General features: G+C 52.5%; 1 protein-coding gene across 5 annotated transcripts in view; it reads left to right on the top strand.

Moving 5' to 3' along the window:
• Positions 1–17612, top strand: part of scube3 (signal peptide, CUB domain, EGF-like 3) — a 54031-nt gene that overhangs the window by 10765 nt on the left and 25654 nt on the right. For all 5 annotated transcript variants that reach the window (XM_048984113.1, XM_048984116.1, XM_048984112.1 and 2 more), the window contains exons 2-6: positions 994–1116; positions 3546–3671; positions 10395–10529; positions 15320–15445; positions 17000–17116. In XM_048984113.1, the coding sequence (XP_048840070.1) occupies positions 994–1116; positions 3546–3671; positions 10395–10529; positions 15320–15445; positions 17000–17116 (627 nt within the window). The remainder of the gene's footprint in view (positions 1–993; positions 1117–3545; positions 3672–10394; positions 10530–15319; positions 15446–16999; positions 17117–17612) is intronic.

The following is a 17612-nucleotide window of genomic DNA, read 5'->3' as shown; positions in this document are numbered from 1 at the left end:
CCTCGGATGATCACGCAGTGTGCGAATGTGTCTCCTTCCCTCTTGGCTCCAGCCTGATGTATGATTCCAGGCGTACTGAGTTCTGCAGAAACACATGGAACTGGATTATGAGCCTTGGCGTTGCTGAAACGAAGGCTTAGATTAGCCGGGAAGCTGCCTGACGTTTGTTTTCCCTCATGAACCGCCTAAGCAAAAGGCTGGAGAGGCCATGGGGATGTGAAATGGTACCGATGTGAAATGAGATACTTGACTGTGACCAGAGCGAGGTGGACCTCTGGGTTCCCGCCTAAGGGGCCAGACTCTGAAGGTGACATCTGGGTCAGGGTCTGCTTGTTAGCCCAATTTGCTTTGAAAATTGGTGGCATTTAAAATTTATATAATTTCAGTATTTAATAAAATATGATGTGTTCGAAACGAAATGAGGGGGGGAGACAGTGGTAGAGGAACGGGAGTAGAGAGAGAGAAAGAGTGAGAGAGGGGTACGGGGGGGAAGAATGGAAAGGGGGACAGAGGGAGAGTGAAACAATGTAGCCTAATGGACAGTCATCTGGTTTTCTTGCAGGCGGGTTTGGGGTTTCACCCACCCTGTCTGAAAGGGTCTCTAATTTGGGCATCCGAACCCAGGCAGGTCTCAGCAGATCTGCTGGTTATTGATTACCCGTAAAACTGAATGTAATCCCCACCACCAGGGGCATTTAACTGGGATCAGGTCCCGCAGGCAGGATGCGGATCCAGGCCATTACACTGTGATGCTCATTTATTTATCTCTGCTTAACTACCCAGCTACTTATTTATGTAGATGAAAGATGTGGTTTCCCGAAACGCCAGAGCTCACGTCAGTCTGTTTGTGTGAGTCTCCTTTGGACCGTCCCGTCAGCTAACACGCCATGGAGGACAGCGAGGGTGGTCAGACCCGGGCTGCGAGTTGCTCTGATTCACCTGCTGACTCTGACCCACCCCTGGACTCTTCTGACTCACACCATCTCTTCCTAGATGTGGATGAGTGCACGGAAGCACTGGACAACTGCAACATCGATGCTATCTGCCAGAACACGCCAAAGTCCTACAAGTGCATCTGCAAGTCAGGCTACACAGGGGACGGCAAGCATTGTGAAGGTAACGGATGCAAGTTGGGGTCCAGTGGGTCTTGGGGGGGCGGGGGGGCAAGCAAAGGGACATCAGATGCCTTAAAATAACATCAGGTCCTTGGTCCTTCGCTCCCTGCTGGGATAGAAATGTCGACTGTCACTCTGCCCAGTGATCCCAGGAAAATCCCAGTCCCGCCTGGACTCCCATCCACAAATTCTCCCACCTGATTGGGCCAGCCTGTAAGGCAGGGATCCTACAGGCTGGTGCTGGGTGTGACCAGCAGGGGGTGTAGTTCGAGGACATGGTGGGATAGGGGAAGGGCTGGTAACTGTCCTGTGTATTGGGATGGATGGCAAGCACCAAAAACATTTCGCAAATGGAGTTAAAAGAAGGAATGGAGCATATGAAATGGGCATGTCCAGCTGGAGGGTTGCAGAGGCAGGGCCTGGCTTCAGAGCAACCCCCCCTGCACACCATTATCCCGCCGCTTTTACTGCTGTTATTAGTATTACTGCTAAACCATATTTCACAGTGTCACTTTTTATGTTATTGTTTTTAATGTATCTGACAATGCTGTGGTGGCTGCCTGCCCAGGCTTATGAAGTTTGCTTTATGAATCTAAGTGGCCTCGTAAAAGCTGCCCCAAAGGGGGCAGGGGCCCCTCCATCTGCGGTGACTGTGATTCCTCATGAAGAGCAGGCGTGGCAGAATCCCAACCCCCGTGGGGCAGAAGCCCACATTCTCTACCCTGCTGCCCAAGTGTGGTGAGAGATGTTCTGAAGCATCAGAGGCCATGCTCAGCAACAGCCAGCTTGATGAGGAGTGAGGTGGGACAGACCAGAGGAAGATTACGATGGGCGCAGGTCAGAGGAGGAGTGAGACATGATCGGTAAGAGGAGAAGTGAGACGGGACAGACCAGAGGAGGAGCAAAGCTGGACCGACCAGAGGAAGAGAAAGATGGGACAGGTCAAAGGAGGAGTGAGGCAGGACAGGTCAGAGGAGGAGTGAGGCAGGACAGGTCAGAGGAGGAGTGAGGCAGGACAGGTCAGAGGAGGAGTGAGGCAGGACAGGTCAGAGGAGAAGTGAGGCAGGACAGGTCAGAGGAGAAGTGAGGCAGGACAGGTCAGAGGAGAAGTGAGGCAGGACAGGTCAGAGGAGAAGTGAGGCAGGACAGGTCAGATGAGAAGTGAGGCAGGACAGGTCAGATGAGAAGTGAGGCAGGACAGGTCAGAGGAGAAGTGAGGCAGGACAGGTCAGAGGAGAAGTGAGGCAGGACAGGTCAGAGGAGAAGTGAGGCAGGACAGGTCAAAGGAGGAGTGAGGCAGGACAGGTCAGAGAAGGAGTGAGGCAGGACAGGTTAAAGGAGGAGTGAGGCGGGACAGATCAGAGGAGGAGTGAGATGGGACAGGTCAGAGAAGGTGTGAGGTGGGACAGGTCAGAGGAGGAGTGAGATGGGACAGGTCAGAGGAGGAGTGAGATGGGACAGGTCAGAAGAGGAATGAGGCGGGACAGGTCAGAGGAGGAGTGAGATGGGACAGGTCAGTGGAGGAGTGAGATGGGAGAAGTCAGAGGAGGAGTGAGGCGGAACAGACCAGTGGAGGAATGAAAGGTGACGATATGGAGGAGATAACTTGGTGGATGGAGACTTGGGTAGGGATATGGGTGGAGACACAGATGCAGACAGACCTTATTGCAGGATTTATGTTCTGACCTCCTTATTTTATCCAATGGCAGCACAGCCCAATAAAAGCACAGCCGTACATGTGGAGGTGTCTAACAACTGAGCTGGGTGGTGTCCTGTGTCTGTGTCTCTCAGGTCCGGCTCTGGCCGGATATCGGGGACCCAGAGGTCTCCTTGCACAGCATGGCTCCATGTCCGACGTTGCTGCCCTGGGACTCTTCCGACTACCTGACTCCCCCCACCCAGTCTGCTGGCTTAAATGAAGCAGCCCACTGCACTTTGCCTCTGAGCAACACGACTGCAAACATCAGGCAGTCATGGGGCTCATTGAGCCCAAATTGAGCGCAGAGCGAGCGGGACGGCGTGCCGGGCCTCTGCTGGCCCTGTGTTGTTTCAGCTGGATGTCTGCTTCTGCTCAGCCTCGCGTCTCCCGTGTTCCCGGAGGCCGTGCACCCTTGCTCTGTGTTTTTCTTTAAACATATATATCATCATGCTGCACTCGCTTTAGTGCGCCTCTCCTCAGCGCCTGCGTGACTGCTGCCTCCATCCTCTGCTCTTTCATCTCTGTCTAAATAATTCAGCTGCTTGTTCCCTTTTCCTGGCTCCCCTTTGCTCACGTCTACACATATTTGGATTTGTAGTTCACATCAGCGACACCGGCGGATTTAGAATTTTCCCTGCCTTCCCTGAAATCTGACAGGTTTCTCTGCTTAGTCTACATTCTATCAAATGTGGTCTCTCTCTCTGACTCCGTCCCTCTGGTTTCTCTCACAGATATCGACGAGTGTGAGAGTGAGTACAACGGCGGATGCGTTCATGACTGCATCAACATTCCCGGGAATTACAGGTGCACGTGTTACGATGGCTTCCGGCTGGCGCACGATGGACACAACTGCCTGGGTGAGAGGCGGGCATGCTGGGGCGGGCATGCTGGGGCGGGCATGCTGGGGGGGCATACTGGGGGGGGCATGCTGGGGGGGAGGGGGGAATGTTGCTTCAGCAAGTTGCCAGTATTTCTGCACCATTTATCAAATCCAGATCAGGCTGGTTACTGATCCTGTCCTCCCGGTCCCTTCCTGACCCTGTCCACAGGCTCTGGGGTGGCTGACCAGCCGGCTCCACTCTGGGTCTGGGTCGGCCCGCCCGGCCCGGTTTCATGTTTGGGTTTTTGTTACTCAGGGGTTGTGTCTCACTCAAGCAAGCTTCACAGAGATGACGTGAAAGGTGTCACACTCGCTTTAATGGGAATCTGACCTTGGACCACCTTTTGGTTGGGGGGGGAGAGGTAGCTGACTGCTGCCCAGCTTTTCCCAAGGTTTAAAGTTTCATGCCAGGATTGTTCCCATTAACCCCGCAGGTGGGGAGGCAGGGGGAATGCGCTCTGCACGAGCCCTTTTCCCACAGCCTATGCTGCCTGTCACTCCCGCTCTGGCCCTTAAAGCCGCCCTGAACACAGCAAAGCAGCCTGGACACACCGGAGGGAGCTCTTTCAGGGGGGTCGGGGTGGGCTTGGGGTTAAAGTGAAGAGTTTGTGTCCCTCCAGCCTAGTGGCAAACAGAACCACATAATCCGGGGCTGGCTATGACTGGGTTCAGTGGGAGTTACAGACCAGGGTGAAATGAAAAGGGAAATTGGATGGATGGATGGTAGCTGGGAGCAGAAGGTGTGAGGGTGTGCAGCATGGAGGACATCTCTGCCCAGGCCCCAGGTTGGGGGGGCATCCCTGCACAGGCTCCAGGTTGGGGGGGCATCCCTGCACAGGCCCCAGGGCCTGGGGTGGGGGGAGGTATCTCTTCCCAGGCCCCTGGGGTGGGGGTCCTATTTGCACAGGCCCCCGGGGGGGGTATCTCTGTACAGACCCTGAGGTGGGGGGGGGGGGTGGCTGCGTGCAGAGCGGCAGGCTGTCTGTCAGCCCCCGGGAGCAGAGTGCTGACAGGGGCTGCGTGACAGCACGCTGCTGCAAGCCCCCCCACCGAAAAATCCTCCCCCCATGTCTGTCTCCTTCAGGTTCAAGTTCAGACCTTTTCACTTCTGGTGAGAGAGACAGCCGGTAATCAGGCAGCGTTAAAACAGAGGGATGAAATGGAGGAATGAAAGATGGAGAGTAGCGATGTTATAGTCATTTATACTGCAGTCTGACTGCAGTCACACACTGTCAGATATATACACACACAAACACACGCATACTGACACACACACACACATACACACGCATACTGACACACACACTCACATACTGACATACACACACACACACACACACACACACACACACACATACTGACATATACACACATACTCATTTTCTGAGCCGTTGAACGGAGCCTGTTTCTGCGACCGGGTCATTTCCTCCATCTGTGACCGCATGCACCAGTGGGGAGGAGGGGCCCCGGGAGGGAACCATCCCTCCCTCTTAAACACCTCCCAGACGCTCGCTCCCAGAGGCGCCATGCCCATTCTTGCCTGCACGCGTCTGTGTGCTGTGTGATTTGTGATGTGTGCTGTGTAATGAGTGATGTGTGCTGTGTGATTTGTGATGTGTGCTGTATAATATGTGATGTGTGCTGTGTGTTCATATGCATTACCCCCCCCCCCCCAACACCTCACTCCTCAGGGGAGCTCAAATGTGCTGCCCCCCCCTTAACAGTCAGCCTCTTTAAATACCTTCATGCCAGAGTTGGATTCCCTTCCTAAGAGCCCCATTTTATCTCCTGCCCTCCCCCCAAGTTCCCACACAGGGCCAGTGTCCAGCCCCCAGGCACAGAGGGACTCCCCCCCAGACCCAGGCCGGACTGGTGTCTGACTCTGGGGGCTGGAGGCTCGGGGTCCGGTGGCTGTCGCTGTGTAAACTCGCCTGGGTATTCCGAGGTGACATTTTGTCCATGGGACCAGAATTCTTTGCCACGTTTATTCTGCACACTTATTCCTGAATGGGATGAGCCCTTTTACCCTCTCCAGCAGGGCGCGGTACTACACACTCAGCCTGAAACGTCACTGTATTTTGAAGCAGATCACTGTCTTTGAGAGAAAATAGGCACCGGAGAGTAAAGCGGTGGAATAAATGAGGGTGATGAGGGTGGAGGTGATTCTCTCTGCCAGCTGTGGGGCTCAGCAGCCTCGGGGTCACTGCCCATGTACCAAACTTGTGGGTTCAAATTGTGTGGCCGGCAGTGACCACACCCCTGTCGTTAACCCTGTCTGCCCCAAGGTTACGGGGTGCTGACTGACCCCAAGCTCTCCTTGGGTACAAGCATCTGCTGAATATGTAAATATGACTCCTGGAGAGTCAGAGTCATCAGAGTCACTGTGAGCAGCTGAGCACTGCAACCCTCCCCTGGAGGATGGAGCAACGAATGTGGGGCAGCGAGTCCCTTGTCTGAACCCTTCCCACCCACTGCTTCCTGTCACACACTTCCTGTCTCCGCTCTGCAGTGCGCTTGTCGCTGCGGCCCGCTGTCCTGGCGGGGGACTTTTGTGGGGGGGTGACATGGCGTGGTAATTAGACAGGAGCCGAGCCACAGAGGTGGCTTCGCTAGCAAGCTGCCTGCTGAGTGACACCCCCCCCCCCCTCCCCTCGGCAGTGCGATGCCCAGCCAACTAATTGCCCTCAGCTCAGAGCTAATCAGACCCCCAGGTCAATGTAGACGACCAGCAGCCAGCACACGAGGACCTGGCTGGCAGAGGCTATGGGGATACGCAGTGACGACACAGATGGCCGTCAGGCCCAGCTCAATGTCCGCAAAGAAAGATGGTGGAGCTGCGTTTTCTGCATTATTGATGTTCAGCTTCCGGAGGCCGTGAGCACATAGGGGGAGAGGTCTCCAGAGCGCAATTGGGGCCACTCCATCACTGTCCGGGGCCCTCTGTGTTTTTATAACCTCAGTAAAGCCACAGTCACTGGATCCTCTTTCTCGTTTCGGCGCCTGTTCAGGACAGATCTCATAAACATCTGTACAAATATAATGGATTCATGGGAGCAGAACCACTAATCACACGTTCGGTGACCTGGCACCCCCCACCCAAACCCAACCCACATACTGAGGCACACTACGCACACACATGAACAGCAGCCTGTGTTGGACTGTGTGGACAGCTGCCTGTGCTGAGCTGTGTGGATAGCAGCCCGTCCTAGGCGGTATAGATAGGAGCCTGTGCTGGACTGTGTGGACAGGAGCCTGTGCTGGACTGTGTGCTGGGTTGAGTGTAGGAGCCGTATTTAGGTTTATAGATAAATTCTGCAGAAATGTATTTGACAATGTGTTTTTGTTATTTACTGAATATTTAGTGGTTAATGTTGTAACAAAAAAAAATGTTTATTGATCTCAGACTTTTAAAGGACAATAGAAAGTCAGCAGTGTAGATGAAAATGGCATCTCAGTCCATTGGGAGGACATTGGAATTAGCCTATAGTTATTTACGTTTTATGCTCAACTCTAAATGGTTCCCCGGTTTCTGTTTAATTCTTGCTTGTTGTTCGCTGTTGATTTTTATAACTGGAGTCACTCATCTGTATGCTTGCTTCATACCCACCTGTTTCTCTGCTTGCTCTCGTTGCATGTACGCCTGCCCACCTGCCTGCCTTGCTGTCTGCTCATCAAACTCACCTGGATATGCTTTCTAAAATTATGATTTACACCCACAATACAGTAGATTAAAGCTCATAAAAGTCAAGTCTGAATAGTAGTTATTTTTTATGTTGGAATTTCATTTTGAAAACTGGCATTAGAGGGAGTCTGTGGTTGACTCTGTGAACAGAGTCTGTGTTGGATGGTGTGGACAGAGCCGGTGCTGTACATTGTGTGAACAGGATCCTATACTGGATATTGTGTGGACAGGAGCCAGTGCTGGACACTGTGCGGTGGGAGTCTGTGCTGGACATTGTGTGGACAGCAGCCTGTGCTGAACTATGCTCGACATTGCCTGGATTGTAGCCTGTGCTGCATTTGCTGGACATTGTGTGGAGGGAGCCTATGCTGAACTGTATGGACAGGAACCTGTGCTGGACATTGTGTGGACAGGAGCCCATACTGGATATTCTGTGGACAGGAGCCTACATTGGACATTGTGCAGACAGAAGTCTGTGCTTAACTGTGCTGGACATTGTGTGGATTGGAGCCTGTGCTGAACTGTGCTGGACATTGTGTGGACTGGAGCCTGTGCTTCATGGTACTGGACATTGTGTGGAGAGAGTCTATGCTGGACTGTATGGACAGGAACCTGTGCTAGACATTGTGTGGACAGGAGCCTGTACTGGATTTTGTGTTGACTGGAGCCTGCGCTGGACTGTGCTGGACACTGTTTGGTGGGAGCCTATGCTGGACTGTGTTGACAGGAATCCGTGCTGGACATTGTGTGGACAGAAGCCTGTGCTGAGCTGTGTTGTACACGGTGTGGAGGGAGCCTGTGCTAGACTGTGTGGACAGGAGCCTGTACTGGATTTTGCTGGACAGGATCCTGTGTTGGATTGTGCTGGATACAGGGTCGAGTCTTTGGAATCCCTGGGGAAAGTGCAGAACTTGACAGGCTGATGGAGACTCCCCCCTGGTCTCAGTCTGACTCACTGTAATTGTGTGGGGTCACTGTGGGATGGGAATCAGCTTGATCAGGCAGTCTGCTTACCAACATACAGACAAACGAGGGGGGTCTGTGACCAAGCCTCTTTTCTTAAAAGCAATGGAAAAATGGAAATCCTGTAATCCTGTTTAGGCATATAAAATATCCTATTTAAATCTTCCCCCCTCCCTATAGCCCAAAGGCCAATGGTGTGGGGGGGGGGGCAGTTTCTAGCCCTTATGATCTCGCAAGAGCATCAGCAGGGACTCTGGTTTCCCAGTATCATGAGGGCTGGGTCAGGCAGGAGGAGAGCAGTGCTGAGGAGAGGGTGGGGAGGAGAGGAGAGAGAGGAGAAAAGGAGAGGAGAGGAGAAGAGAGAGGACGGAAAGGAGAAGAGAAGACAGCAGAGGAGGGGGAGGAGAGAAGAGAAGGGAGGAAAGGAGAGGAGAGGTCAGCAAAGGAGAGGAGAGGGAAGGGGAGGAGAGGAGAGAAGAGAGGGGAGCAAAAGAAAAAGAGAGAGGAGGACAGCAGAGGACAGGGGAGGTAAGGAGAGGAGAGGAGAAAAAGAGAGGGGAGGAAAGGAGAAGAGAGCATTGGATGGTAGAGGAGAGGTGAGGAAAGGAGAGCAGAAGAGAGGAGAGCAGAGGAGAGATGGGGAGAGGAAGGAGAGGCATGGAAAGAAGGGAAGAGGAGAGGAGAGAGGAGGTGAGGAGAGCAGTAGAGAGCAAAGCAGTGAAGCTGGCTTGTTTACGCGTCTCCAGACCTCACCGCGAGGAGCCAAATGTCAGACATACGCTCTTGCTAAGCGCTCAGGGCCAGAGCTGGGAAGGAGCGCAGCTCGTTTTTCAGGCTTTAGCTTGATTAAGATATTTTTTTCTATCCCCCTTGGGGAAATGAAAAAAAGAAACTCCTTAAAGTACTAATAACGCGCTGGCTTCTTTGGGCCGGGCCTGAAACCCTTTCCCTTTGGAAATATTTGCTTTGGACGGTGGCCTGGCGTGGTCCATAACGCAGGCGATTATTAGAGGCGCTCAGAGAGGGCGCCGGGCGGCCCGCGGCAGACAGGGGAGCGACGCGTTCCGGGGTGGCTGGGGCAGCCGTGCCAGTGTGTCGCCTTGTGGAGGCGAAGTCCCAGAGCTCCCCCCGTCCTGGCGCTCACATCCTAGGGTCGGCCCGGTGACAAGGAACCATGGTGCCCAGGATTAGCGTCACGCAGGGGGCCGTCACACGGGGACGCTGCGCTGTCTCCCCCCACCCCAAACCTCCCCCCAGCTTGTCAAGCTCTTCCTGTGACAGACATGCCAGTGTTTCCATGAGGGGTGAGAAAGCCCCGCTGTCCTGCCAGGGGACGAGACAGGAATGATGAAAGCATGATGGGGCCAGACAGAGCGTGAAGGTGACACGGGGGCAGGCAGGGGGGGGTGTGTGTCTGGGCGTGGGTCATGTACATATTGCATTGTGGGGACCAAGCGTCCCTGTAATGTGGCAAAACCTGTTAATTATTAGCATGTGGCGACATTTTTCTACCTCAATTTAAAAAAATAAATCTGTGACTGCAATCAAAAACTAAAAATGCCAAAGACTATTTTGTTTGGTTACTTATGGTTAAGGTTAGGGCTGGGTAGGGATTAAGGTCGTTATGTTGGGATTATAGTTTTCCCCAGAGAAATGAAAGGAGAGTCCCCACCAAGATATAATTAGAAACCTGTGTGTGTGTGTGTGTGTGTGTGTGTGTGTGTGTGTGTGTGTGTGTGTGTGTGTGTGTGTGTGAGACGAATCTTGGAAAGGAAGTTTAATCCTCCCTCTGCTCCAGTTTGGACAAACAGGCAGAAAGTAAGCTGGTATGGAAGCTTGCTAGAGTAAACAGCCACTCTCTGGTGCCCAAGGCTCAGGAACTGGATGGCGTCTCCCATAGGAGCCCACTGCTGAGGGTCTGGGGGGGCACCTTTACTCATTGATCCACCCAACCCCCAGGCAGGGGCAGGGTGGCTGGGGACAGAAGGCAGGGCAGGCATAGCCCAGCGCTCCGTGACAAACGCCATCACCGTCTCTCTCCCTGTGTTTCCCCAGACGTGGATGAGTGTTCCGAGGGTAATGGCGGCTGCCAGCAGATCTGCGTCAACATGATGGGCAGTTATGAGTGCCGTTGCCGGGACGGCTTCTTTCTGAGCGACAACCAACACACCTGCATCCAGAGGCCCAAAGGTGAGCCCCCCCCCGCGGCGCCGGACCCCTGACTGCACATCTAAATCACACTTATCAGTGCCATAGTAACAGATATCATTGCTATTCTTCTATACATTTCCTGGTCATGGTGTTGACCTGCAGGCTATCCCACAATCCTCAGGGTCTCCTCATTCTCATCCTCAAACAGACTTCTGATTGGTGGTAATTAGAAGCTCCTAGCCAGCCAGCAGCCCCTACATTAAAGGCCCAGCTAATTCTCAGGTGCCCGTTGCACTAGACCCCACCCAGTGTATTATCCTCTCATAACTCCGGCCTCCCGGGGGGCTTTTCCGCCATGCGCTCATACAACACTTACTGCTCCAATTTGCCATGTTTTCTTGGTTGTCTTGGCCAAATGGCTTAATGAGTTGGGAGGTCCTTCTGATTCACAACCGAAGCATCCCGTTCCAGCCTCTACCCCTGCCTTGAATTCACATACTAGATTTCTTTCAGTTTGACTTAATTGACTTAATCTTTTTAAATTGGCTAATCGTCAGTGGATTAAGTACAGTTAACAACTGCCCATTTGGCAGTCTCCTCCATTCTGTTTGAAGTATTGATGTATTTTTACGCCTCTGTTGTGAGGCGAGATGTTGGGTGAGAGCAGACTGTATTTCCACTGGGGGGCTCTGGTAGGAGGTTTGTTTTTCCTGGTGTGAACTCCCTCTGTGGTGTGACAGCATCTCAGCTCGCCGAAGGACTCTGAGCTGGCGCCAGTGCTTCTCCCGCCGGATCGCCTCATGGTTCGTAAGACCCCTGCCCTCTCTGTGCTGCAGACAGGCGTTCAGCTCACTGCCTGCCAGGCAGCCAGACGGAGAATCGCTTGATAAATGTGAATCCTGCATATTTTGTGACAAAATGGGCTCGCTGCTCACAGATTAAATTGCTTTGGCACCTCACCCTGCTGCGCTTTGCTCCAAGCGACCCCATCGCTGCCTCCAGCCGCTGGCTCTTCTTAGGCCCAGGACGTTCTGTAGGAGCCCGCCCCGGGCGAGGCCTTCCTTGCTCCCCCACCACAATATAACACTTCATTAATTTGCTGCTGATGTATTTTTTCTCTGCTCTCTCCCTGTGGGAAAATTGTGGGGTGGCCGAGCCCCTCGCTGCTCCTCTGGCCCACTCCTCTTGGCGTGACCCTCACCCGGATGGGCCATCTCGTGGGGCAATGCGGGTGCCTGTGCGTGTGGGGGGAGGGGGTGCTTATGGGGGGGGGGGGGGCACGTGGCCCATTTTTACTGGCCTGTGTTTTACACACTCAGTGAGGAATGAGCCGATTTCATCATCAGCTGTGACAATGATGCTCTGGGCAGGGGCCTCGGGGGGCGGGGGGCTGCACTTTGAGAGTTGAGGGCTCCCCCAGCATAACTGTATCCAGAGGCCCAAAGGTGAGCCACTTACCCCCTGCTAGTCTGTCAGGCACCCGCTGGCGTGCTCGGTGGCCGTGTTCAGCAGGTGTGCTCAGAGGATGTTCTCAGTAGCTGTGCTTAGTAGGTGTGTTCCATGGGCATCTTCAGTGGGCATGCCCGGTGGCCATGTTTAGTGGATGTGCTCAGTGGGTGTGTTCAGTATGCATGCTCAGTGGGTGTGTTCAGTATGCATGTTCAGTGGGTGTGTTCAATATGCATGCTCGGTGGGTGTGTTCAGAATGCATGTTCAGTGGGTGTGTTCAGAATGCATGTTCAGTGGGTGTGTTCAATATGCATGCTCGGTGCGTGTGTTCAGAATGCATGCTTGGTGCGTGTGTTCAGAATGCATGTTCAGTGGGTGTGTTCAATATGCATGCTCGGTGGGTGTGTTCAGAATGCATGTTCAGTGGGTGTGTTCAGAATGCATGTTCAGTGGGTGTGTTCAATATGCATGCTCGGTGCGTGTGTTCAGAATGCATGCTTGGTGCGTGTGTTCAGAATGCATGTTCAGTGGGTGTGTTCAATATGCATGCTCGGTGGGTGTGTTCAGAATGCATGCTTGGTGGGTGTGTTCAGAATGCATGCTCGGTGGGTGTGTTCAGTATGCATGCTCAGTGGGTGTGTTCAGTATGCATGTTCAGTGGGTGTGTTCAGTATGCATGTTCAGTGGGTGTGTTCAGTATGCATGCTTGGTGGGTGTGTTCAGAATGCATGCTTGGTGGGTGTGTTCAGTATGCATGTTCAGTGGGTGTGTTCAGTATGCATACTGGGTGGCTGTGCTTAGTGGGCGTGCTCAGGCTCCTGCTTCTCCGGCATGTCCTGTCTCGTCCCCGCGTGCTGCCTGCGTGTGCGGCCGGGGCAGAGGAGGAATGCAGGTGTGTCAGAGGCCACCATGCGCACGTGTTCTCTGCCGTGTTCTCTGCCGTGTTCTCTAGTGCTCAGCTTGAATGTAGGTTCGAATTCATCTAGGCTCATCAGCACAGTCATTCCCAGAATTCCCTTCTGTCTCTTTTTCCTAATAAATCAGAGGAATTCCAGTCTGGAAGCAGAGCTGGGTGTGATGGACGCCGTCCAAACGGTAGCGTGGAGCGGCCCCGTCTCCCCAGCCCGGGGCAGGGGCTTCTGGGATGCCGCCACCCACCACCCTGCCCCCCGTCCCCCAGAGCTCACTCTCCCTCTCTGTCGTTTCCATGCGCTGACATTTTTATCCTCCTGTTAAAAAGTTTTAGTGGCCCATTATCCATGGGGGAAGGAATGCTGCCCTAATTACCCAGAAGCCTTGTGTTTGGGGCATGTCACCATAGCAACCAGCATAGAACGCAAAGGGAACTGTGGCATGGCAGGGACGGGGGGCTCCGAGGGGGCGGGACGGCGGTTATCCCTTGCTCCAGCCCCATTGCCTGCCCCCCGAACGCCTCGCAGGACATAGAGCTAATTGGGGTGGGGGTTGTGTTTCGGGGAATCATGCTCATCAGCTACCTGAGTTGAACTCGGTCATGTAGCTGTGATGGATTGGTGCGGAGGGCCTGTTTAACATATAGCTCGCTTTCGCAGCCACTGATTAAGGACGCGTGTTTGCTGCCGGAAACGTCCTGTGAGCAGCTCATTACCTCAGAGCATCGTTAAAGCACGGCGCTGTCTGCGTGCAGGAGCCCTGTCGCTTTAAGCGTTGCCTAGGAGACGCATCGGTTCGCACACGCTCAGTAACAGTGCCTTTGATGTTGGGCTGTATTTTTAGGAACAAGGTAAGCTTTCAGGGTCGGTGCTTTTGCTCCGCGCCACAGTCGCCCTCCATTCACCCCGCGCTCTTTGTGTCTGTTTTTGTAGCGTCCTGTGGTCTCCTCTGAACTCCTCATCTGAGTGTGTGGGGAACCAGCCTGGCGGCCCACTTGGCCGGTTCCGCCGAACTCCCCGCTCACGTTTAACTCTGCCCTGGGTGCTGGATGGTACCCGGTTGGGAGCACCACTGTAGACCTGTGGTTCTATACGCAGGCTGTAATGTATTCCACTGCATATTTTACTGTTATATTCAGAATAATAAAATGGACCGCAAAGTGCAGAGCCTGGGCCCAGGTTCTGGCCTGGTGGGGGGGGGGCAAACGGCGCCCTCTGCAGGGATGAGCTGTGAGGGTATCCATCTCGCAGGAAATGTAGCGGGAGAAACCACAGTATGTGGAAACATCTCTCCAAACCCCCCAGATCCAGAGCCGCCTCTCCAGTGGTTTCACGCTAATAGAGTTTAGGCTCGGCGCCGCCCGGTGGTCAGGACCATGTCTGTCTGTGACGGCTTGCTTGCTGGCTGGAGGGCGTTGTTGACCCGGGCTGACGGGGGCACTGGTGAGTTCCACTTGGGAACATCACCCTGGGCCGCTGCCACCTGGCCGCCCCACCCTCACGGACATACGGTGTGTCCCGGATCGGCTCCCGCATCGGCTCCCGGATCGGCTCCCGCATCGGCTGGCCCTGTCAGCCTCGCTCAGACATGCTCCTGTGGTGCTGCAGAGTTCTGTGGGCATGATGAGACACGCGCAGCGTGGCTCGACATCCGACTGCCAGCGGGGTGACTGTGCGTCTGTCGACAGGGATGGAGCGTGTCTGTGCTGGGGGGCCGTCGGCGAGGGCGGTGTCTCGGCAGGAATTCAGTGTTTGTCAAGAGGCGGGGGAACCAGAGCTGGTGACCGGGCCGAGGCTGGAGTCTGCTGGAGTGTGTGTGTGTGTGTGGTCTAGATATACCTTACCAAATGTCCCCAGAATGTGATAAATACCTGTATTTAATTTTTGAAAAAACTCTTTTTAGACCTTAAGGGAAAGCTGAATTTTCTAAAAATGTGACTGCAATCAAAACATTAAAAATGAAAAAACCTTCGTATTGTGTTTGGTTACTCATGGTTATGGTTAGGGCTGGGTAGGGGTTAAGGCTGTCATTGTTAGCATTAGTATTTTTCCCATAGAAATGAATGAGCATCCCCTATGATTACAGGTGTGTGTGTGTGTTTAGGTCATGTATATATTACACTGTGGGGACCAAATGTCTCCACAATGTGATAAAAACCTGTTATTTTGACATTGTGAGGACCAATTTTACCCCCCCCCCCCCCCCCCCGACAAGGGGAAACTCAATTTTATAAAAATCTGTGACTGCAATCAAAAAGCTAAAAATTCTCAAAAGTTTCGTATTTTGTTTAGTTACTCCTGGTTAAGGTTAGGGCTGGGTTGGGATTAGGGTTATTGCTGGGATTTGGGTTTTGGCCATAAAAATTAATGGAGAGTCCCCACCAAAATATTGATACATAATCTGTGTGTGTGTCCATGTCCCTGACTGACTGTCTGTCCCCATGTCCCCCTCGCCTCTGTCGCCCTCAGAAGGACTCAAGTGCATGGACCGGAACCACGGCTGTGCCCACATCTGCCGGGAAACGCCCAAGGGCAGCGTGGCCTGCGAGTGCCGGCCGGGCTTCCAGCTCACCAAGAACCAGAAGGACTGCAAGCGTGAGTGAGCCTGAGCGCAGTGCCAGCCAGACTGTGATCCTACTGCAGCTTTGTCACATAAACCAATAAATTCTGCATTAATGATAGTGTCTGAAGGCTGGAACTATCCCAGCAAATTGAACCTGTTTCCTACAACTACATATAAAAGGTTTACTTTTCTACAGCTTTACTAATTGGTTGTTTAAACTAATGGTGAGTTGACCAGTCCTTAGTTATGGCCGTCTATCGACTAATGGAGTCAGTCTTTATTGTCGTTTCAAAATATGCAGATATACAGTGAAATGAAATAGCGTTTGTCTGAGACTAAAAGCTCCTTTACACATAACTCACCACTGGTCTATGGCTCAGAGGTGGGATTCGAACCCCCAATCCTGCAGGCCTTAGGCAATGCTCCTGCTTAATGGATCAACTCTTTAAAAAGACAGGCTTGGAAAATATCACGTCGGGTCTGGTCGGTTTGCAAAGCTGTAAATGAGAATTTAAATTTAAAGGACGTCATTTTTATTGTGAACAATGAGGTAATATTTTCGGTGGGGAAAATTGTGTGGTGAAAAAAGGCCAAGAGGGTTTGCTCCATTTTATAAGGTCAGCGATCGTAAGCATTGGGTGAGAATCAGATCTGTTTGAAGGGCAGCAGAGAGATCTAACTTCTGTGGTACTGTGTAGTTTTTCTGAAGGAACATTCTGTCTCCCAGCTGGTCCTTATACTGCCTGATCGGTACATCATACATCCCAGAATTTTCACCCTCACCCTCATGAGAACAGTAGTTATTACTACACCCATCCAAGATGTGATTAATTTTTTTTGTATTAAAAATCATTACAAACGCACAAATGCAGGGGTCACTACCTTGGACCCCTAATCTAGACTTGTGCTGAAAAACTCCGCCTTTGATCCAGTTGGGTTTGTTTTGGTGACGGCCGAATAGTTAGGGAGGTCTACTCCAGCATCGTCTGTCACCATGGCAACATTTACACATGCATAGCAAACCGTGGCTTTCAGTTCTTATAGATGGAGCAAAACACACACAAGCAAACCCATCTGATTTCAACGTCTCAGGATTTCTTCAATATGGGAGTAGAGGTGGATGGAGAGGGTTGAAGCGTACTGTACAAACAAGGATAAACATTTTGGTGAAGGTTTTCCTCTCCCATAATGCTTCAGTTTCATAAACACCATGTGAGAAGTTAAGTTATCTCAATGTTAAAGGTAACCTTTAAGCAGGGGCTGGTTTCTTGTTTCGGGGCCCCTACTGAAAATAAGTTAAATAAGTCTATATTAGTATAAATAGTCTAAATAGCTAGTGAGTAGAGTCAGAAGATGGTAGCTTCATAGTTTGTTAGCAGAACATGCTGCTTCAGCATCTCCTAAATAAAGAAGATGCTTATTTAATATTTGGTGAAGTGACTGTGGTCAACAGGGGTCACAACCTGAAACCTAGGGGCCCCACACTGCTGTATGTATGTTGGCAGAACGCTATAAAGGTCTTGAATTATCCTCCCAGTGAAAAGCATGCAGCTTCAGTCTCACATTCTTCCTTCCTCTCCCATCAGTGACATGTAACTACGGCAACGGCGGCTGCCAGCACACGTGCGAAGACACGGACCAGGGTCCCCGGTGTGGCTGCCACATGAAGTTTGTCCTGCATTCTGATGGCAAGACCTGCATAGGTGAGTGAGGGAAGGTGGGGTCGAGAGGGGGGCTGGTGTGCTGTTTTGGGGGCGGGGGTGGGGGGCCCGATATACAAAGAACACTCAATGCCCCCCCCCCTCCCCATAGCTGTTTCAATCTGCCATGTTTTCATTCCACTTTAATTATGTTCATGTGGTGAAAGTCTGGTTCACACCAGCATAAATATTTTAGGAAACCAGAATTAAGAGTCTGGTGTCTGAACTGAGAACTCAGAGGGTAAGCAGGGCAAAGGAGGACCATGCAGGGCCAAAGCGAAGCATGAAGGGTCAGACGCCGCCATCTTCTGAGATGTATGTCAAAATGGGCCTCCGGCCTCTGCTGCTCTTCTCTGCTGTTTTTGCTTGGCTGCCCTGGCTGATGTTGAGCTTTGCTGTGGCCCCTCATGCTGCGCCCCTCTGTATTCTGTTACTCCCCTTTATAGCCACAAGCATACAGGCCCCTGGCATCTCAAGTAATCAGAAGGAATTTCTGCCC

The sequence above is a fragment of the Brienomyrus brachyistius genome, chromosome 18 (genome assembly GCF_023856365.1).
Source record: "Brienomyrus brachyistius isolate T26 chromosome 18, BBRACH_0.4, whole genome shotgun sequence".
Lineage (NCBI taxonomy): Eukaryota > Metazoa > Chordata > Actinopteri > Osteoglossiformes > Mormyridae > Brienomyrus > Brienomyrus brachyistius.
Note: the sequence above shows the minus strand (reverse complement) of the source record. Positions and strands in the feature narration are given on the sequence as shown.